The sequence below is a fragment of the Halichoerus grypus genome, chromosome 2 (genome assembly GCF_964656455.1).
Source record: "Halichoerus grypus chromosome 2, mHalGry1.hap1.1, whole genome shotgun sequence".
Lineage (NCBI taxonomy): Eukaryota > Metazoa > Chordata > Mammalia > Carnivora > Phocidae > Halichoerus > Halichoerus grypus.
The window spans coordinates 208,998,232-209,021,192 of NC_135713.1; the positions used below are offsets into that span (position 1 = coordinate 208,998,232).

The 22,961-nt window shown below is 45.8% G+C and overlaps 1 protein-coding gene across 2 annotated transcripts in view; it reads left to right on the plus strand.

The window, feature by feature from the left end:
• The window catches only part of FOXK2 (forkhead box K2), a 65,448-nt gene that overhangs the window by 19,720 nt on the left and 22,767 nt on the right, over nucleotides 1-22,961 (plus strand). For both annotated transcript variants that reach the window (XR_013445279.1, XM_078066308.1), the window contains exon 2: nucleotides 20,708-20,902. Coding sequence is in view for 1 of the 2 variants with exons in the window: in XM_078066308.1 (XP_077922434.1) it covers nucleotides 20,708-20,902 (195 nt within the window). In the remaining variant the exon portion in view is untranslated. The remainder of the gene's footprint in view (nucleotides 1-20,707; nucleotides 20,903-22,961) is intronic.

Below are 22,961 nucleotides of genomic sequence, written 5' to 3' on the forward strand. Positions count from 1 at the left end.
GAAAAAATTATGTACTTTCTAAAACAACATTTTACAAGTATTTCTTCAGTATTTTATTAAAATTTATTTTAAAATAATTTCAAACTTCTACAAAATTTCAAGAATAATGTAGAGATTTCCTGTATACCCTTCATCCGTACAGACCAGTTTTTAATACTACGTTTTTCTGAACCGTTTGAGAGTAGGTAGTCTACGTTAGGCACTTTTACTACCCTTAATAATTCTGAGTGTATTTTCTAAACAAAGAATATTCTCTTATGTAACTACAGTCCAGTTACAAAATTCAGGAAAAATGATACTGATATGACATTTGTATTTAATCCACACTCCATGTCCACTGTTTTCATTTGCCCCAGTACTGCCCCTCCTGGTCCCGAGGCCCTCCATGACAAGACATGATCTGGCGTCACACTCCTTAATCCTCGGGCTCCTTAGACCTCTTAATCAGCTTTTATTTGTCTCTGATGACATTGATAGTTTTGAGGGGTACAGGAGTTGTTTTGGAGACTCTGCTTCCATTTGGGTTTGTGTGAGGTTTCTCTGATCTCCTGAGGACAGTGTGGCCTGTGCAGGCCCTTCTCAGGGCCTCAAGTCCCCAGGGGCATGCAGCCCTCAATGTGGTGTTAGTCTGGCTGGCCAGTCAGGGAGCTGCCGTTCCACCGTGTGATTCCACTTACCCCTGCAGCTGCTCGGCTCTCCCTGCCTCTCCTAGCCAGGCCAGCTGCCATCGTGTGGAGACGTGGTTGCCATGAGATAATGTTTCCCTAAGAGTTGTGGGTCCAGAAGGTTCACAGCATCCTGACTAGGCCAAAGGCACAAGGTGTTGGTCCTGAACAGTCTTTTGTATGAATAACCCACCATGATATTACTGATGTGACAGGGCGTGGGTCACGTGCCCAGGCTCTAAGGCCAGCGGTCTGCAGGACAGAGCATTTGCACCCCTTTGCTTCAGATGTGGGAGATGGGCCCTGACACTACTTATCCTGGGGTATTCCCTCAAATAGAAAAGATGTTTGGATGGTGGGTAGCCCAGGTGACAGGTGTTTACCATATGGAAGCATGAGTGAAGATTCTTTAGAATCTGTTCAGGAACACCAAAGGTGGCACACGGCAGGGAAGGTTCAATCTTGGACCATGACCAGCGAAATAATGTTGTCTAGTGAATGGTAAAATACAGAACTGAAAGCTGTTGCCTTCTGGAATGGGCTAGACCATTTGAAATGGTTTTGAGAATTGGAAGTAAGAGATTTCAGTGTGATTGTTTTAACCTCTGTGTCTTTCTCCATTCCTTCCTCCTGTTCATGTTGTTCTGTTGCAGGTATGTGTCCCTCTGCAGCTAATTGAGTTGAAGCCTTCTCGCCCTCGCCAGCTTGTCCATACCAGAGGAGTGTGGTTATTCCTCTGAGTCCCGTGCCTCTCCCCTGGGGGTGTTCTCCAGGCCCAGACCCTCCCCAAGGACCTTAGCTGACTGCATCCGCTCCTCCCTCCTGTGTGCCCAGCAGTGCTGTGAGGGCTGCCTCCTCTCAATTGGCATAATCTTTCCTTTGTCTGTTTCTTCATGGCACCATGGCAGGGAGGGAATCCACATTTTCACAAATAATTATCAAGTTGGCACTTCACTCTGTCTTATATTCTCTTGTTGTTTATGCTCACTAACAAGAGTGACAGCAGAAGGCACATAGCAGTAGGTAAGCAGTGAGTGGCTTTGCTGGCACTTGGCACCTGGGTTTGCTGAGTGGAAAAGCATTCTGATTGTTAATACTGTGTTGGCTGGAGTACAGTGGCCCCCTGGGATCGTCCGAGGTGGCGGGTGCACACTGGCGTGCCCGTGCGGCTCTGCAGCACCTCTGGCTTTGCTCTCAGCGAAGGTGTGCGGCCAGCCAGCCTGTGGTAGGGAGAGGGCTAGGCGTGTTCTGAAGAGATTGTCAAAGAAAGTACTCCTGAAAGAAGCAACTTTATAGAGTTAGGATTTTAAAAAATAGTTGCGGATTCTAAATATCTAACAGTTAAAAATTTTTGTTTATTAAATTAAATCTAGGGGCGCCTGGGTGGCTCAGTTGGTTAAGCATCTTCCTTTGGTTCAGGTCATGATCCTGGAGTCGGGTCCCGCTTCGGGCTTCCCCCCTTGGTGGGGAGTCTGCTTCTCCCTCTGCCCCAACTCGTGCTCTCTCTCTCTCTCAAATAAATAAATAAAATCTTTTTTAAAAAATCAAATCTGTATGTTACAACTTGACAATTTGTGTGACAACCGGATGTGGCACTCGAAGGAAGACTTCTGATAAATGTCTGAAAAGGGCCTTACTGTGCTTAGAGTACTGTCTAAACTGCATTGTATCTTTAAAGCTCATATTGGCTTGCCAGAGATTAGAAGGGAGAAAAATAGAAAAGGAGCCTGCAGGCGGGGGAGGTAAGGGGGCAGAGTGTGGCCAGAGCTGCACTGGCCAGGAGTTGGTCTCCCATTGTGCAGGTTGTGCTTGCTGTGTTGTTTGTGTTTTTTCTGTTTACTCCTTTTAAAACTGTCTCTGGCTACTCTTAAGGTTATTTACCTTAGGAAGGAGATGTGAATGAAGTCAGTTAAACTTCTTTTTTTTTTTTTTTTTTTTTAAGATTTTATTTATTTATTTGAGAGAGAGAATGAGACAGAGAGAGCATGAGAGGGTCAGAGGGAGAAGCAGACTCCCTGCCGAGCAGGGAGCCCGATGTGGGACTTGATCCCGGGACTCCAGGATCATGACCTGAGCCGAAGGCAGTCGCTTAACCAACTGAGCCACCCAGGCGCCCTCAGTTAAACTTCTTGAGTGGATTTAAAGATATAATGTTGCCAGTGTGGACACACACCCCCATCATAAGTCAGAGGTCACTTCCCATGTGGGGGTTTCTAAATCTATTTCCCCCTTCAACTATTTGGAAATGCCAGCTAAATGAAGCTGGGCATGCTATTAGAATAATATTTTGAAATGTCTTTTTTGTTGTTCTGGTAATAGACTTTAGAGCAGTTCTAAGTTCATAGCAAAATTGAGCAGGAGATAACAGAGATTTCCCATGCACCCCCTCTCCACACACGCAGCCTCCCCCGCTATCAGCATCCTCATCAAAGCAGTGTATTTGTTGCAGGTCATCATCACCCAGAGTCCATAGGGTACATTATGGCTCGCTCTCACTGCTGTGTGTTCTACAGGTTTGCACAAATGTATAATGACACTTGTCCACCATCGTGGTCTCATACAGAGCAGTTTCACTGTCCTAAAATTCCTCTGTGCTCTGTTCATCTTTTCCCATTTCCAGTTCTATCCTTGGTACCAACTGATCTTCTTACTGCCTCCACAGTTCTGCCATTTCCAGAATGTCATCGAGTTGGAATCATACACTATATAGCCTTTTTCAGATTGGCTTCTTTCTCTTGGTAATATGCATTTACGTTTCCTCCACGTCTTTTCATGGTTTGAAAGCTCACTTTTTTTTTTTTTTTTTAGTGCTGGATAATATTTGATTGTCTGAATATCCCACAGTTTATTTATCCATTCACCTACTGAAGGACATCTTGGTTACTTCCAAGTTTTGGCAGTTATGAATAAAGCTGCTATAAACATCCATGTGCAGGTTTTTGTGTAGACACATTTTCAGCTCCTTTGGGTAAGTACCAAAGAGCACCGTTGCTGGATCATATGGTAAGAGTATATTTAGTTTTGTAAGAAACTGACAGACTGTCTTCCAAAGTGGCTGGACCGTTTTTGCATTCCCACCAGCAGTGATAGTTTCTGTGGCTCTGCATCTTTGCCAGCATTTGGTGTTGTCAGTGTTCGAGCTTTTAGTCACTTTAATAGGTGTGTGGTGGTTTTTCATTGTTTTTTTTTTTTTTTTCTTTAAATCAAATTCATTAGGGCATAACTTGTATACAATAAAATACACCAATAATGTACAATTCAATGAGTTTTGACATATGATATACCTGTATAACCACCACTGTGATCAAAATATAGAACATTTCCATTACCTAAAAAAGTTTTTTTGTCTCCTTACAAACTTTAGCCCCAGGCAGTCACTGATCTGCTTCTGTTACTATAGATTAATTTTGCTTGTTTTAGAATTTCACATAAGTGGAATCAGAATATATAGTATTTTGTGTCTGACTTCTTTCACTCAGCATGATATTTTTGAGATTCACCCATTTTGTTGTATATATTTCAGTTTTGATTTGCCTTTCCTTGATGACATATGATGTGAAGCATCTTTTCATATGTTTGTTTGCCATCTGTATATTTTCATTGGCGAGGTGTCTGTTCAGATCTTTTGCTCATTTTTAAATTGAGTTGTTTTCTTGTTGAGTTTTAAGAGTTCTTTGTATGTTTTAGGTAACAGCCCTTTATGAGCTATGTCTTTAGCAAGTATTTCCTCTAGTTTGGCTTCCCTTCCCATTCTCTTGATAAAATGTCTTTAAAAAAAAAAAAAAGGAAAGAAACAATACCTATGAGTTGCTTACTATGTTCCAGACACAATTGTAAGTGCTCTTTACAAATTTTTTAAAAATTTGCAGTAAAATACACATTACATAAAATTTACTGTCTTGGGGTGCCTGGGTGGCTTATTTAAGTGTCCAACTCTTGATCTCAGCTCAGGTCTCGATCTTGGGGTCGTGAGTTCAAGCCCCATGTTGGTTTCGGCACTAGGCGTGGAGCCTAATTAAAAAAAAAAAATTACCATCGTAACCACTTTTCAGATGTGCAGCTCAGTGGCATTAAGCGCTTTCTCATTGTTGTGTAACTGTCATCACTATCCGTCTCCAAACTCCTATCTTGTAAAACTGAAACTCTGTCCCTATTAAACAATAATGCCCATTCCCCTTCTTCCCAGCCCCATCAAACTACTTTTGTCTGTATGAATTTGACTGCTGTAGGGACCTCATATGAAATCATACAGTATTCGTCCTTTCGTATCTGGCTTATTTTACATAACATAATGTCCTGAAGATGCATCTGTGTTGTAGCATGTGTCAGGATTTCCTAATGAAATGTCTTTTTTTTTTTAAGATTTTATTTATTTGTCAGAGAGAGCACACAAGCAGGGAGAAGCATGCTCCCTGCTGAGCAGGGAGCCCAATGCAGGGCTGGATCCCAAGACCCTGGGATCATGACCTGAGCCAAAGGCAGACACTTAACCAACTGAGCCACCCAGGTGTCCCGAAATGTCTTTTTTAAAAAAGAGAGGCTGATCAGGGTGCCTGGGTGGCTCAGTTGGTTAAGCGACTGCCTTTGGCTCAGGTCATGATCCTGGAGTCCAGGGATCGAGTCCCGCATCGGGCTCCCTGCTCGGCGGGGAGTCTGCTTCTCCCTCTGACCCTCCCTCCTCTCATGTGCTCTCTCTATCTCATTCTCTCTCTCAAATAAATAAATAAAATCTTTAAAAAAATAAATAAAAATAAAAAAGAGAGGATGATCAAATTATTGAGGGCCAAACGTGACCCAGAAGTGGGATTCTAGTTGCCAGTGAGGCAGTAGGTGAAAAAGAGCTTGTTGCATATAGACAACCCCTTCTTAAAGAGGGCTTCGTGGCGCCTCCTCTGGGGGTTCCATGTTGGGGAGGTAGAGAAATGGTTGAGCAGAGAGGCAGGCACCATTTGTCTGCTTGGAGCCCAGGGCTTGCTTATTTACTTGTTTATTTGAATAGTTTAATAGTTCTGGGGTCTACTTTTGAGAGCTGTCATTAGAAACCAGAGCAGTGGGAATGCCATAGGAAGGAGGGAATCTTGCTGTTTTTAGTTTCCACTCTTTGGTAGCTTTTAAATTTTATGTATGTGAATTCATTGCCTATTAATGACAACAAAAATACCAGTTGATATTCTGCTCTGGACAATAGCTTAATGGAGTTATTCTTTTTGAACCAAGCCATCTGATTTCCCCTTAAACAAATTGGAATATTTCTGGAGAAGTTTTTAGGAAAATGGCACAATGCCTAGCCAGCAGGCGGTATATATACAGATCCCACCCTCAGCCCATGGAGCCAGAGGTGTTTTGGAATCAGAGTAGTTTGAATCTTAGAAAAGTAGTACAATGTGTGTACGTATATTATTTCATACTCCCAGCACCCTGTAATTCAACACATTAGAATTTCTGTCATGAAATACATGAATATTCTAAGCAGGATAATTAAAGGCTATAATTAGCTCCTTCTCAGTTTGGGTCAGAATTGGCTACCAGACGATTTCAGGTCAGGGTTTTTGGAGCTGTTTGTCTCTTGGAATTTGTGAACAAGGGATTGTGGACTTGTATAGGGTGTAGGGCTGCTTGACGGCAAGTCATTGTAGTAGGGTTATGAGGAGCAAGATGCTGACAGGTGGCTGTCCTCATTCAGTAGCTTTCAAGCCTCCAGCTCTAAGTCTGCAGTCCTATTTCTGTCTATTTCAGGTGCCCTCCTTTCCTCCTCTGAGTCAGTGTGGTCCCTCCAGGGTGGTGGACTCACCCCGTCCTTGGTCTTTTCTGCTTCTCTCCATTGGTGGAATTATGTCTCTGTCTCAGTCATTTCATTTGGACATTTCTCACACCTGTCTCTTACCCTTCCTTCTTCTACATAGCTCTTGCCTTAGTAATTTCTCACCTGGACCTTGAGAGGAATTTCTTGATTGCCCCCTTCCATAACATAATTGTTGTTTTAGTGCAATGCACACACAAAAAATTGCACAGGTCCTAAGTGTAAAGCTTAATGACAACCCGCCATGTAATCTGCCCCCAGTTAAGAAACATTGCATGCATCATCAGCACCCCACAGGGCCCCTCCCAACCACAGAACCATTGTCCTGAATTCTAAACTAGAGATTGTTTTGTTTGCTTTTGAGCTTCGTATACATGGAATACATGGACTTCAGAGAGTACCGTTGGCTTTTCACTGAATAAAATGATTGTGAGATTAGCCCATATATTTGTACTTAGCTGTCAATCACTCATTCTCATTGCTGTAAAGTATTCAGTAATGTGAACATACACAATTTGATGTTCTGCTGTAGTTGGACAGTGAGGTCATTTTATTTTGGTCTATTATAATGGACAGTGCTGCCGTGAGTATTTTCTAGATATTTTTTAAGTTGGAAGACTTTTTGTAATTGAAAATTTGTGATTCCTGTAGCTGTGTTTTGATGAGCACACACGTTTCTGTTGGGTGTGCTTCTTGGCTCCGCGGCTCTGCTGGCTCACACGATGTGCATCTGTTCAGCTTTCGTAGGTGCAGCCACTTTGGAAGGTGCTTTGTACAGTTTACACCCCGTTGACACCGTGTAAGGGAGCATTCAGGTGGCTTCACAGCTTCATCAGCGTTGGCATTCTTTTTCATTTTAGGTTTTCTACTGGGTGTGTAGTGGTGGTGTTTTGTGGTTGTAATTTGCATTTCTCCTGATGACGAATGATATTGAGGATCATTTCATGTGCTTATTGGCCATTCAACGTAGTATTTTCAGAAGGCTTTCCTGCAGGTTCCGTGGTTGTACATCTCTTGTGTGCAGCTCACCTGACAAGTGAGAAGTATAAGTGAATGTGCACGGGCTCACCATCAAAACACCTCAGTGTGGTGGAGGGTGGCCCCATGTCAGAGCTGCCTGTTCAGAAAGCAGACCTTACCATTCCCTTCTGGGTTATGTTTTTCTGTTCCTATAAAGTGGGAATTAATCTTTTAATAAAGTGCCCAAAGGATGAAATGCCTTACCCCAATGTCAAACATATGTAAAAACTCACCATTTGATAAGGAACTCAATACAGTGATCTCTCTTATGACTATGTAATTGGCAGCCTTATTAATGATCTAGAAAATACAATCCTAGGGTGGGGAAGATGGTTGAAGGTGGTCAAAGGGTACGGACTTCCAGTTATAGGATAAATAAGTCCTGAAGACATAATGTACAGCATAGTATCTATAGTTAACAATATTCACTTGTATATTTGAAAGTTGCTAGGTGAGTTGATCTTAAAAGTTCTCACCACATGCAAACAAAATCGTAACTGTGAAGTTACAGATGTTAACTAACCTTACTTGTGGTGATCATTTTGTAATACATACATATCAAATATATACCATATCAAATCATTACATTGTACACTTTATTTTTTTTTGAAAGATTTTATTTATTTATTTGACACAGAGATAGAGAGCACAAGTAGGCAGAGAGGCAGGCAGCTGGACATGGGGCTCGATCCCAGGACCCTGGGATCATGAACTGAGCTGAAGGCAGCCGCTTAACCGACTGAGCCACCCAGGCGCCCCTACATTGTACACTTTAAACTTAATACCATTTTATATTGCAGTTATATTTCAGTAAAATTAGGGAAAAACCTCCCACAGTCCTAGACACTGTATTCCTTGTGCTTGGAACTTCACAGGTAAAACAAAAGTGACATTGTCTCTAGGATATTAGTCTCCAGAGTCGGTGTGTGCACCCCAGAAAGAGATTGAGATGATCTTTTAGAGTTTAGGAAGAAAATATACTTGTTATTTTTTTCATCCTGTTTGCTATTTTTTTTTTGTTTTATAGTGTATAATACGGTAGTATAACTTACACACATATGAATATATTGTTGCCAGATTATTATTTTTTTTAGATGACAATTTTTTGAGGTATATTTTACGTAGGATAAGACAAAGCTATTTTAAGGGTCCCTTTAAAAGAGTTTTGACAAATGTATGTACCTATGTAACCAAAACTCCAGTCAAAATAATAGAATGTTTCTTCCCCAAGATCTTTCTCCTACCTCCTTGCAGTCTTGCCTCCTCATCCCACTGCCAGTGACAAGCCCCAGGCAGTCACTCATATGCCTCCATCACTGTAGACTAGTCATATCTTTTCTAGGGTTTCTTATTAATTGAATCATGCAGTGTATATTCTTCAGTTTATCTTTTTTTGATTAACTTTTCTGAGATTCGTCCATGTTGCTTGTTTGGGCAGTTTTTCCTTTGTCATTGTTGAGTGGTATTTGAGAAGTATTTTCTTGTATGGACGTACCGCCATTGGGTGATCCATTCACCAGTTGCTGGTTACCTGGGAAGTCTCCAGTTTGGCATTATTTTGGATCATGCTTCTGTGAACATTCATGAACAAGTCTTTGTATGGACAGATGCTCTCATTTCTCTTGGCCAAATAAGCTGACAAACTTTTCAAAAGCTGTCCCACCATTTTGTACTCCACCAGCAGTGTGGGAAAGTTCTAGTTGCTCTGTATCCTGTCAGTGCTTGGTTTTGTCAGTCTTTATATCAGCCATTCAGTGGATGTGTAGTAGTAACTCGTTGTGGCTTGATTTGCATTTCACTGATGACTAATGATGTGAGCATCTTTTCACATACTTGTTAGCCTTTCCTGTATCATCGTTGTCGTCGTCTTCTTTTTTTTTTTTTTAAGTGAACTCTAGGCCCACTGTGGGGCTTGAACTCATGACCCCAAGATCAAGAGTGGCATGCTCTGCTGACTGGGCCAGCCAGGCGCCCCTGTATCTTCTTTATTAGAAGTCTGTTTAACCATTTTTAATGGGTTTTTTTGTGTTCTTATTGTTGAATTTTATATATCCTGAACACAAATCATTTGTGAGATATGTGTATTACAAATATTCCTTATTTTGTTCCTTGCTCTTTCATTTTTTTTTTAAGAGTGGGAGGGGAGGGGCAAAGGGGGGCAAAGAGGGGGAATCTCAAGCAGACTCCCTGCTGAGCAGAGAGCCCTATGCGGGGCTCGATCTCAGGACTCTGAGATCATGACCTGAGCCAAAATCGAGAGTCGGACGCTTTCCTCTTAAAGATGGCAGAAAGTCTCGTGTGTTCCGGAAGAGCAGAGGTTAAGGGCTTAGGAGGAGGGTCGGCCAACTCCCCTTGTTGCCACAGCTCACAGGTTATCATTTAGAAAGCCAATGTCTCCCACTACCCACGAACACCTCAACCTCTTTCAGGTTTCCACCCTTAGTCTCAGAAATACTTGCTCTTTATATAAGAATTTAAAACGTGTGAGTGTTGAACCTAGGTCATCGTTATAAACAGATTACAATATAATCAACATCTCAAACTGCTGATTTTTCTTATAAAATCAGAATCAGGGGCACCTGGGTGGCTCAGTCAGTTAAGCATCTGCCTTCGGCTTAGGTCATGATCCCAGGACCCTGGGATCGAGCCCCGCATCGGGCTCCTTGCTCATCAGGAAACCTGCTTCTCCCTCTCCCTCTGCCTGCCATTTCCCCTGCTTGTGCTCTCTCGCTCTCTCTCTCACTCAAATAAATAAATAAAATCTTAAAAAAAAAAAAGTCGGACGCTTCACCGACTGAGCCACCCCACCACCCCCGCCTTTTCATTTCTTGATGGCTTATTATTCATATATTGTACATATTCATTTGTTGACTCCTGCTTCATTTTTCACTTAAAGGTGTACAATCAAAGCTCTTTGGAGGCTCCTGGTTTTCTGCATTAGCTGAAGGAAGTGCTATAAACTGAGTACAGGGAAGAAGCCCAGGCACTGCACTAGGGCTTCTCTTACGAGTGAAATCTGGGCAAGATGTGTGTGTGCTGGAGAACCTGCTCTGGTCTCAACATGAGTGTTTGGGCAAGTTTGGGATAGAGTAATCTCAAGAGCAGTCCCACCTCAGAGGAATGTTTCTTCTCATTGAGCACCTACTGTATGCTCCGTGCACTTGTCTGCTGCTGCTGTCAGTGAGACAGAGTCCACCCAGCCGTCTGCACCAAGAGCCATGGATGTGGCCTTTCACACGAAAGAGGGCTGATGGGGTTATTTCTCACAACTAATGGAAGTCCTCATTAGTCTGGAGTGAAGCACTTAGAAACTACATAGCTTATGAAATAAAGCTCCTACATGTGGAGAGGGCCGGCTGTGGAGGCACGTGCCAGATCTTAGGCAGAGGGATACTCTTAAGGGCAAGTGCAGACCCTCCCAGATACCCAAGGTGTCCCTTCCAAGCCCCGTCTGGGACAGAGGATGGTCATGGGAGGAGGTTGTTGGTGCAGGAGGGCAATATGTAGGTGAGCTGGGGCTCCAAGCCCCAGGCCTGTGCTCCATCGTGTCACTGGGCTTCACTTACAAACGTAAATTCAAAAATGAAATTATTGAGGATTTCAAGATGGTGGCAGTAGAGCATTAAACCTCATTTGTGGGCCCTTCTGAGCTCAGCACCTGTGTGACTGAACTGGCACGTGCCCCCACAGCCGGCCCTCTCCATATGTAAGAGCTTTATTTCATAAGCTATGTAGTTTCTAAGTCATTTGAAGCAAAGCGTGGCAGTAAAGAGCTTCACTCAAAGATCGGGCTCAGCAGGTGGTTCCTGAGCCCCAGTTGCAGGAGTCTCATTGAAGCAACAGGCTTTGAGTCTCTGATTAGAAGATTCATGCTGAACCTCATAAAGACTAAAACAGCCTGGCCTGCTTTAATGCACACCATCGCATCACATTTCACAGGTTTTCATAGAAAACTAGTGTTTTAGCAGTTTGCAAGGTAAGAAGTTCAAGCTGAGGTGATAGGTGAGTTGCTTGAATTTCATTGCTGAGGTGTGACAAAAGTAAGACTGCTTGGGGTTTCTGATTTTTTTCCCGGTATATTTTTCATTGTCCTAAATTGTCTCAAACTTGGTCAAGCACTCTACTTAGAACTTGTGCCCTTTAAATAGCCACTGCTTCCTCTGAGAGGCAACACGGCCCTTCCCTGGGCTGGCATTGCTGTCCCTTTGCAACCCCCTTCTGGGGCAGAGGAGTGCTCACCAGACTCTGGGGCCATCTCAGACTGATGGTGGTGGCAGCCTTGGGCTCCTGACTCAGGGTGGCCTGTCAGCAGGACTGATCGTGGGGTGGGTGTGTTGTTCCTTAGCTCGTGGCAAAGGCACCGTGGGGTAGGGGGTGACTGATGAGTCACTGGTGAGTTTGATCAGTTAGGGGCAACAATTCAGGAAAGGTGGCATTATAAGTTTCAGTGTTTCTTTCACACAATTGAGGAAACTAGTGAAAGAGAATGGTGCAGAAAAGTGTCTCTTTGGCTTCAGTCTTCCTCAGGGCTCAGGATGAGGAACTTTCTTCCATTTTTGCAGGAAAAAAAGAAGCATGGCTTGCTGTCAGGGCTCAGTTGGGGCTGGAACCCATTTTAAACTCCCATGGTAATGATCCTCCTTGGAAGGAATGCTTGTTTGAGTCCCTAAGGTGGTTCTCTCTCTCGATACCAGCTGGCCAAGTTTCTCAGGCTCCTTGTCTTCTGTGACATGGCACACGTACCCTCTCTGTGCTGAGGACACTGAGGCGGGTCTCCAGCTGGGCTTCACTAAGGGCTGGGAGACGTCTCCCTGGGGTGGTGGCTAAGGGACACCTCACACGTCATGTGTCCACTTAACCTGTTCCTCATCCACCCCACCCACCGGCATCTCAGTAATTGGTACCGATGTTCCCTGAGCCATCCTGGGGTTTTCTTCCCTCAGCCCACACTTAGCAATGTAGCCATAGGCTGCTTATTTCTGTCTCTGAACCCAGTCCCCTCTCTGTCCTCCCTGCCCCCGAGGTGCAAGTGCCACACGCCTCCTCACTGGTTTCCTCGTTCCCACTCTTACCTCCCAGTCTACTCTTCAATGTAACAGTCTACACGTTTCCTCAAATGTGGAGGATTCTGCTGTCCTCCACCTTCTTAGTGATCATTGCTGCTCACACCAAGTCTTTGATGGCCTCAGAGCACTGTCCACCCCGTATAACACATTTTTATTAACACAGCCTTTTCCTTTGCCAGTTGTGAGATTAAATTATGAGATTTTCTCCCCCTTCACATTAGATTATCTTTGTCACTTGTTAAAGCTGAATGACTTAGGGTAACTGGTCTCTTCATTTCTTCCCCTGGAAAACAGGTCAGCAACTCAGCTTAGTGTCTCTGGCTAGTTGCATAGGCGAAAGGATTTGAAACGATTTTCCAGACGCCCCTTTGGTATTGCTGTCGTGGGGGAGGTGATGTTTTATTGGGGAGGTCCTTCCTGTGGGCCCCTTCTGCACAAGTGTGGCTATGGGACTCGGCTCCTACCTTCTGTTTTTTCTCTCTGCCTTGGGACCAGCAGTGTCTTAAATGGGGCCACCACAGTAGCCTGGGTCCCAGAGTGAGGGAAATGTGGAGCAGACCAGCTGCTAGGTAGTGTGCAAATGATAGATGCTAGATCCAAACCTTTGCTGTGAGCCACAGAGGTCTGGGGGCCATTTGTTACCACAGCAGGATTCACCTTTGCTGGCTCGTAGATGTTGGGTGTCAGGACACTCAGTGCTGTGCTGAAGGAACATGGCTTGGGAGATACTGCTCTGTGAGACTATTGCTGCATTTAAGATGGGACACATGTTCTTCCAAGGGGAGAAGAAATCCGGAGTATGGAATATGGTATTACCACGGACCACACAGCTTCATAGGTCACATGGGAAGCCCGGTGATGGGGTGGTGTGTGTGTGTAACAGATGTCACCTGTGCTGGAAGAATGAGAGTGTGCAGGTGTCAGGGTCACTGTGTGTACCCCCAAACTGGGGTCATAGTGCTTAGCCTGAGGCCCAGGACGAGGATCAGGAGTCAGTGAAAATTACAGTGAGGTGACTTTTTTTTTTTTAAGATTTTATTTATTTATTTGAGAGAGAGAGAACAAGCAGGTGGAGGGAGAGGGAGAAGCAGGCTCCCCGCTGAGCAAGGAGCCCGATGCGGGACTCGATCCCAGGACCCCAGGATCATGACCTGAGCCGAAGGCAGATGCTGAGACTGGGCCACCCAGGCGCCTCAAGGTGACATTTCATTAACTGTGTTAGGTGTCCTACAAAGTTGTGCTTGAAAATTGATGGGATTCTACAATATCATAGACTCCCGCAGAAGAGAGATGACGATGAGGGTTATGTCCCAGAGCAGGCCTTCAGGTTGTCAGTGGCAAAGGCCACTCAGGTGTGGACTGGTACTTCTGTGAAACACAAGCAGGTGAGCAGCTGGGAGAGTCAGATGGTTTCTGAACATTCTGTGTGTGTGTGTGTGTGTGTGTGTGTGCGCGCGCGCGTGCGTGCACTCACCTTGTCACAGATGTCACAGACGTTCTGGACATCGTGCACAGTTCCTAGCCTGGCACACATGGCCTAGGTCACTGAGCTTTGCACTGGACGTTTTTAAAGTTTCCAAAATCATTTTCTTTTTCTTTGAAATCACTTCAGGCTTCTAGAAAAGCTGTAAAAATAGAACAGAAAATTCCCATTTTCCCAGATTCTCCAAATATTAACGTTTACCACACCTGCTTTATCTCTCTCATTTTTTTTCTGAAATTTTTTGAGAGTAAGTTGCATGCATGATGGATTTTTACCTCTAAAGTATTTCCACATGTTTGCTAAAAACATTCTCTTCCATAACCACAGCACAGGCACGAATGCTGGTTAGCGTTGGTACAGTACTGTGGATCTAGCCCACTGGCCTTGCTTAGACTTCAGCGGTCATTTGCTGATGCCCTTCACTGGAAACGAAAAACCAGACCTGTTTCCGGAATGGGGTCACAGTTGCATTGACCTCTCTTCTCATTTGTCACCACCCTTCAGCCTTTCTTTGACTCCTGTGGCATTGACATTTTTGAAGACGACAGGCCAGTTCTTATGTAGGATGCCCCTTGATACGGATTTGTCTGATGTTTTTCCTCCTGGTGAGATCGTGTTAGTTATTTTTAGCAGGAAGCCCAGAGGTGAGGTTGTGTGCACCCCACGGTGGGGACACTGCTGCCACTTTGAGCCATGGCGGGAGGGGGAGCATCTGCAGGTCTCTCCCCTGCAGCACTGCACTTACTCTGGTTCCTTCCAGAGTGGTCTCCTCATCTGCGAGGCACCAGACCGAGTTGGTGCTGTGTGGGTAGATCACTGAATTAGGTAAAATAACAAATTGTGAAGAGTTTTTAAAATTTCTGAAATACTCAAAAATTTGAGTGATTCCAGAGTTAACCTAATAATGACTGATTTGCATCCAGATGTGTGTTTTTGAGTAGGCAGAAATGGAGCACACTCGTGAGATTTTTCCAGCTCAGGGACTATGTCTGAGTGATCCGTGCCACAGCAGAGAAGGATGTCAGCTCTCTGCAAATCTCATTATTTAGAGCTCTAGACTGAGGCCACTGGTGTGCAGATCTCACTTGTAAGAGTTCCCATTTCAGTCACCAAGTATAGGAGAGTGAGTACGGGGAGGGAGGGGTACGTGCAAGTCTGAATCCATGTTAAAATGATTAACATTTGTTCAAGTAAAAGAAACTTAATTTTTTTTTTTTAAGATTTTATTTATTTGAGAGAGAATGAGAAAGAGAGAGCACATGAGAGGGGGGAGGGTCAGAGGGAGAAGCAGACTCCCTGCCGAGCAGGGAGCCCGATGCGGGACTCCATCCAGGGATTCCAGGGTCATGACCTGAGCCGAAGGCAGTCACTTAACCAGCTGAGCCACCCAGGCACCGAAGAAACTTAATTTTTTATCAGGGTCCTTTGCATGTGTTTGAAACCATCAATTGTGTTGCTGTCAGTTTTGATTTATGGTTCAAGATGTGCATCTTCTCAGTTCTCAGAGGTGCTCAGTACCCCCAGGCTGCTGTCCTGTGATTCACGCTTCTGGTCGTTTTCACTGAGGGATTTGTGATTTTGCTATCTGACTAGCTTGTCTTACTATTCATTTCTTCATCTTTCCCTTTCCTCTATTATTTTGTCATAATTGTCAGGGTCTTATGAACAGATGCATATTCTTATATTGAGCTTCATTACAAAGCTTTCAGGATCACTTTTGTATATATAATTTTGTTTTTAAGAGAGTGAGTGTGCAAGCATGAGGCGGGGGAGAGGGACAGAGAGCATCTTAAGCAGGCTGCGTGCCCAGCACAGAGCCTGATGCAGGACTCGATCCCAGGACCCTGAGATTATGACCTGAGCCAAAATCAAGAATCAGACGCTTAACCGACTGAGCCACCCAGGTGCCCCTCAATTAAAGTATTTTTAAAGAACACCTCATGTTAGGTATTGTGACGGTAGGTGTGAGACATGGGCACTCACACCCTTGCCACTGCAGGGAAGTGGATCAGGGTGCACAGACAGGATGGGCCTTCCAGCCCTGAAATTCAGGCCACTTGGTGGTGGTGTTGGGAAGGTAGAGGTCTGAGGGGGATCCCCTCACCTGGGTTTATCTTCACCTTCATGCTACTGTAATGTTTTGCCGCTCTTTTTAGTTTTGTGAGGCAACTAATCAAAATTATTCTGCTGTTTTTTAATTCTAGCTTAGAAAAGTCAAGTGGTGGTCATTCACGTACCCTGAGGGGAGTGAGGATTTCATAGCTAATTGAACTCCATAGAGAACCTGAAAACAGTTGTGGTGTATTTTGCTTTGAACATAGCCTACATAGAAAAATCATTTATATCTGTAATGTGGGTACCAGTGTAATCACAACCCAGGTAAAGAAATAGGCCATTGTTAGCACAGAAGTATGGAAAACAGCCCTTGTCACATTATCAGCATTTTGCTAATTTTTTTTTGTTTTTAAGATTTATCTACTCATTTGAGGGGCGCCTGGGTGGCTCAGTTGGTTAAGCGACTGCCTTCGGCTCAGGTCATGATCCTGGAGTCCCGCGATCGAGTCCCGCATCGGACTCCCTGCTCGGCGGGGAGTCTGCTTCTCCCTCTGATCCTCCCTCTCTCATGCTCTCTGTCTCCCATTCTCTCTCTCAGATAAATAAATAAAAAATCTTTAAAAAAAAAAAAAAAAAAAAGATTTATCTACTCATTTGAGAGAGAGAAAGCGCATGTGAGCGGGGTGGGGGGCAGAGGGAGAGAGAATCTCAAGCAGACTCCCTGCTGGCACAGGGCACAATGTGGGGCTCTATCCCATGAACCTGAGATCATGACCTGAGTGAAATTGAGAGTTGGATGCGTAACCAGCTGAGCCACCCAAGTGCCCCCCCATTTTTGTTTTTTTTTTTAAGATTTTATTTATTTATTTGAGAGAGAGTGAGTGGGAGGGAGGAGGAGAGAGAATCTGAAGGAGACTCCACGCTGGGCGCAGAGCCCTATGTGGGGCTCAATCCCACGACCCCAAACATCATGACCTGAGTCGAAATCTAAAGTCAGATGCTCAACTGACTGTGCCACCCAGGCGCCCCACTGATGGCTTTTTCAAATAATAACTCCTCTCTGTTGAAGGATACTATTTGTACAGAAAAGCATACGTATCATATAACATGTGTAACTTGATGAATTTTCACAAAAACTCGCCCATGTAATCAGAACCCAGATTTAAAAATAAAGTTACCAGGATGTCTGGGTGGTTTTAAAGTATGTTTCATGGCTCATACATGTATGAGAAGAAGCTTCCTCTTAGATGAAAGCAGAAAGATTTCATCATTTTCACCTGTCAAGGGGGTGGGGTTGGTGGCAACAGTGTCCAGTGGTGGCCAGGACGGAAGTCTCACATGCTGTTGGTCAGAGGCTATTAGCAGGTGGCCTGACAGCGCCTTGCCTCAATTTAGACACCCTTTGTGCACTTGGGAGTTTGAGGTTCCTGACAGCACCTGTGCCATGGAGACAGGCGGGACAGTATCGATCATTACCTTTAATCGGAAGCCTTGGGACTCAGATACAAGGAAGGAGGTCCTTGATGGGGCAGTATCCTATCCCTAAGGCAGCACTCAGCTGTTTGTGTGTGCACGGATGCTGTGGGTGACACTCTGGGAAAAGTACAAGCTGAGGACCAGTGTGGAAGGTGTGGTCTTATTTTGTGAAAAGCAGAAATAAAGGCTGGGAGACATGTATGTGCCCCATGGGGGAGGGAAGAGCTCACTTTTCTGGAGTTCCCCTGTTGGAGTTGTGCACAGTGCTCTCTTGCTTCTGCACCACTCGGAGGGCGGCAGGTGTGTATGCTGTTGCTCTGCGTGAGGCTGGCCTCCTGTAAGTTCTCAGGGTGGCAGTGGGACAGACAGCAGGGTGGACGATACTGTCTGTAGGAGAAGTAAGTGTTGACATCTTGAAGTGGGGCTGAAGGTAGTTTGTTTTTTTCATTTTAACAACTGAGTTTTTGCTAAATATTATCTGAATTAATCACCAGGACGCTTTAAGAGGGAGATGCTGCCATCTCTGTTTTATGGGTGAGAAAGCCACAGAGAGGTAACTGCTCTACCAGATGGAGGCCTGCGCGCTGGATGACAGAGCTTGTTCTAACAGCCTGGCCTTCATGGTGACGTGGGGGGGGGGGGCGGGGGAGCGTGATTTGTCTGAGGACAGGGGCTCAGGTACTATATATGGGAGAAAAAGGAGGAAAACTTACCCTTCCATAGTTGTCATATATGTTGTGATAAAAATTTAGTGGCCAGTGGGCTCCCAGTTACCTTCTCTAAGCCTAGAGTTGATTCAGATCTCATACCAGCAATAAAGAGGCAGTTGTAAGGTGTTTAACTGTGGTCTTCTCGTTTGTTTTAGTCATGTGATCTTGTTTTAATTACCTTTTTAATATATGAAGCTGGGCATTTTTTAATTCCACAAGTGTAGACTGAGGGAGGAAGGAAGGAAGGAAGGATTACCTAAAAGGGATGAGGGAGGATAAAACTTCCGGGGGCGGGCTCTCTCACTCGGCACGGCACCCTGCGCGGTGGCTGCTGCACCAGTAGCTCATGCCGTTTTGTTGCCAAGTGGTGTTCCGTGATGTGTTGGACCACAGTTTGTTTACTCCCATCAGAGGACCTTGGAGTAGTTTCCCATCTTTGACGTTCCAAAGAAAGCTGCTGTGAGCATTCCTGTGCAGGTTTCTGTGTGAATGTGTTTGTTTCTCCTGGCCCAGCTTGGTCCTCGTCCTCTGATACACGTGTGTGACTGTAGGAGAAACTGCCAGGCTGATTTCCCAGAAGGCTGCACTTTTTTACCTTCCCACCAGCAATGTAGGAGAGACCTCTTCCTCCTCATCCTCACCATTACTTGGTGTTGTCAGTCTTGTAAGTTTTACCCATTCCAGTATTCAGTGATATCTCATGGCAGTTTTAATTTGCCTTGCCCTAATGGCTAGTGAGGTTGAACATCTCTTCATGCTTATTTGCCACCTATATATCTTTGGTGAAGTGTTTTTTGTGTTTGTTTTTTTAGTTTTTTGCCCATTTTCTAACTGGATTGTTTGTTTTCTTACTGTTACCTTTAGATAGACCTTTATAGTCTGGATATGAGTTCTTTGTTGATATGTGATTTGTAAAAATTTTCTCCTAGAAGGTGAACAAGGCAAAAGGATGGCCTGTCCTTTTAGTGTCTTAACAGGGCTTCTGGTAGAGCAGATGTTTTCAGTTCTGATGATGGGTATGTTCTGAGATGAGAGCTGATGGCATAGCAGATAGGCTGGGTGAGTCCTGTGTTTCTGGCCTGAGCAACTGGGTGATACCATTCACTGCCAAGGGGAGCTCTGGGGAGGAGCTGGTGTGAGGTCTTATTAGAGATGCCCAGTGTGGGTACAGAGGGCAGCATCAGGAAGGTGGTGAGAGATTAGGTCCAGAGTGTAGGAAATGTGAATTTTGGAGTCATTTGGGAGTGTGTAGAGGTGAAGGTCACAGGCCTGGCTGAGCTTGCCCAGGCAGTAAATGTGGACAGAGAAGCACAGAGACGCTGTGAGTCTTGGTCTGGGGCATTAGACATGGGGATGTAAAGGAGAGTCCAGTATGGATTGAAAAGGAGCCCCAAGAGGTAGGAACAGGGAAGGGTGTGGGTGCTGGGTGCCAGGAAGGAGGCAGTCACTCAGGTTCTGCTCTGTCCAGTGAGGCTGCAGGACTGACTGGTGTGCCTCATGAGGGAAGTAAAGAGGCAGGGAACCTGATGTCAGTGCATTCGAGGGGGAAGTGTAGGGGGAGGAGACCAGGCAGCAAGTGTCAAAACCTTGCCAAGTGGCATCCTTTCTAGCCCTCAACTAGAGCATTGGGAAGAATTACCTTGAAAATGTCACCAGAAGTGGGAGGGACCTCTGCTCTCCATGGCACATGCTGGATCTTTCCGTGGCAGGTGGAGCTGACCACCAAGACAGGTGCCCTGGGATGGATATACAGAGGTCAGCTGAGTACCGTCAGCTGGTTGGTCGGCCGTTTATATACACACAGATCAGGCACTATTTCACTGGATGTGAGATCAGGGAGAGACCAGGAGTCTGTGGAGCTATTTTTAAATTTTATTCTTTAAAGATGTTTGGCTTGCATTACTTTTTTTTTTTTAAATAAATATACTTCAGTTATATCAAGGAAGCTATATTAAAGGTAAACCAGAGTATTGAACTGTAAACCTTTTCCTCCAAAATTTAATATCTCTGGCTCTTGTTTGATCAGTAAAAAAGGTGATAGGATTCTTCAAAAGGAATGATTTTTCTTTAATTAAGAAACAGCCACAAAATTACGTTGCTTAATGACCCAGATAGACCTGTGTATCTATTTGCAAAGGAATAATGCAGATTAAGTCATGTTTGAGTCTTTTTTCTCCTTATATTTGGCTGGTCTAAAGAACGTATTTATTTACTAGTGTTTTAAAGTCATGAAATGCCTTTTTGTGGTTTCATTCATTAAGGGAATCGTAACACATGCGGGGAGCTTGAAGTGGGCTTCTCGGTGGCTTCTCCACAGAAGATGAAGCTCCAGTGGCATTTGGGGACACTTGGGCTCTGTGTCCTGCTACGGGTGGGACACCCCATCCTCCAGTCTGGCAGACAGGTGCTGACAGTTGGCTTTTCTTTTTCAGGTGCACGTTCAGGTTCCCGAGCACAAACATCAAGATCACGTTCACTGCCCTATCCAGTGAGAAGAGAGAGAAGCAGGAGGCCCCCGAATCCCCGGTGAAGCCTGTGCAGGCCCACATCTCGCCCCTGACCATCAACATTCCAGACACCATGGCCCACCTCATCAGTCCCCTTCCCTCCCCCACGGGAACCATCAGGTACAGCAGCTTAGGTGGTGGGTGGGGGTCACCATAGGGTCGGGTTGCGGGGGCGTGCCTGCTGAGCCGTCCATGACCACATCACAGTTTCATTCCTCACCTCCTGCCTTGGGACTTGCAGAAGCCGTCATCAGTCACAGTAACGGGCAGGAGCACATAGCAGTGCCGCTCCCTTCCGGGGTGGACACGACACGGAGAGGGAGGTGTGAGGGCGCTGCACATGCCATTCAATTTTCGAACACCCTTTGCTCCCAGTTTCCTGCGTGTGAAACACAGTTCCCAAATGTTCTTGGTCTTCACTTAGGGACTCTCTGTATTTGAGTTTAAGTTGAAGGGGCAGATGATTACCATTTTGGTCTTTATAAACTCTGAGATATGTTTTCATTTGCATTTTGAGATTTTTTAGTTTGGTGCAATTTCTTTTTATTCTTAAGATTTTATTTATTTATTGGACAGAAAGAGTGAGAGCGCACAAGCAGGGGAAGCAGTAGAGGGAGAGGGAGAAGCAGGCTCCCCGCTGAGCAGGGAGCCCGATGTGGGCCTCGATCCCAGGACCCTGAGATCATGACCTGAGCCGAAGGCAGATGCTTAACCGTCTGAGCCACCCCGGCACCCCGAGTTTGCTGCAATTTCATGTAAATTCTGATGACTTGTACTTCAGATTGATGAGTTTGATCACAGCGAAGTGACAAACTTGTACAGTTCGTCATGTCTTAAGAGAGACTGGGTGCTTTAGGGAGCAGAGGTGAGCGGCTTTGGGGCACACTGTCGGTGCAGAAGCCAGAAGCCAGAGTACAACGGTCAGGTTGTGCTGAGCTCTCAGGGGACAGTAGCTGAGGGTCAGGTCAAGAACAGCCACGGGATCGTGCTGACGTGTGTGCTTGGAGCAGGTTAGATTGCTGCGTGTGGTTGAGGTGGAACTCTGCTGTGAGGCATCAGTCCGCTAGGTTCTCTTGGCTCTCGGAAGAGGGGAGGAGTGATCTTGGCTGTGAGTGATGGAGATGGAGGTGCAGAATGAACACCGTGCTGCTCTCTTGATCAGGCCCCTGCCGTCCAGGTCTGTCCAGGGCACGGCTGGGCGGCGGGGTGGGGTTTGTCTCGTCTGCCCAGGCTGACGATGCGTGTGGCAGAGCCAGGAAGGGCACACGGAGAACTGGCGGCTCTGGCTTACGCCTTTCAGCTGAAGACTTCTATTTCCTGTCTTAAAAGTGAGCATCAGCAGTAGGCCTTCTGGGAGGCTGTGTGTGTTGGTTTATTTGTAAGTGGAGGGAGTGGTGAGTGGATTGGTTGTGCTCCTGCGGCCGCAGACCTGGTGTCTTGCGTGGCAGCGGCCGTCGGCCCCTCCCTCCCCTGCCTCCTCCTGTGGCTGCTCTGCTGGCTGTCCCACTTAGCTGACTGCGTCTGCATGTGACTGTGTGGACCAAACCGCCACTGTGTCCGTGCAGAGGCAGCCGTCGGCAGCCGCGTGGCCAGATTATTGCTCAGCACTGTGTGAAAGTACGCTAGTTCACAGAGGAAGAGGAGCAAGCCCTGTGTCCCCCAGTGGGAGAGCAGCCCACAGTGGGAGAGCAGCCGTGGAGGCGGCACCCCAACTCACTAGACAAGCGGCGTGGACACTCGGGGGGCGGGGGGGTGGGGAGGGAAACAGCTCCTGACCCAGCCTCTCCTCGCCTTCTGCTCTGTCTTCCTCTTACTTTCCTTGCTCGTCGTCCGTCCTCATGCCCCGGTCCCTCACACTGTGGCCAGCGTTGAGCAGTGTAGTGCCCTCACTGGGCAAGACAGCCGCGTGGGAGCCTGGCTGTGGACGGCCTATGGTGGAGCCAACTTGCCTTTTCCAGACCCAGCGTCCAGCCCTGTAGGGCCACTCACCTTCCCCACGTCAGCACTTCTTACACGTTAGCTAGTCTTCAAGACGGTGAAGTGTAGGTTCCGCGCAGTCCTGCCGCTCCTCTCCCGGTACTTTGAGAGTGGTTCCTGGCCTGAAGTAAACACCCATCCAGTGAGTGCGTGCTCCTGGGGGAGCGGCTGGTACTGCTGCGGAGGGTGCCGGGCCAGGAGC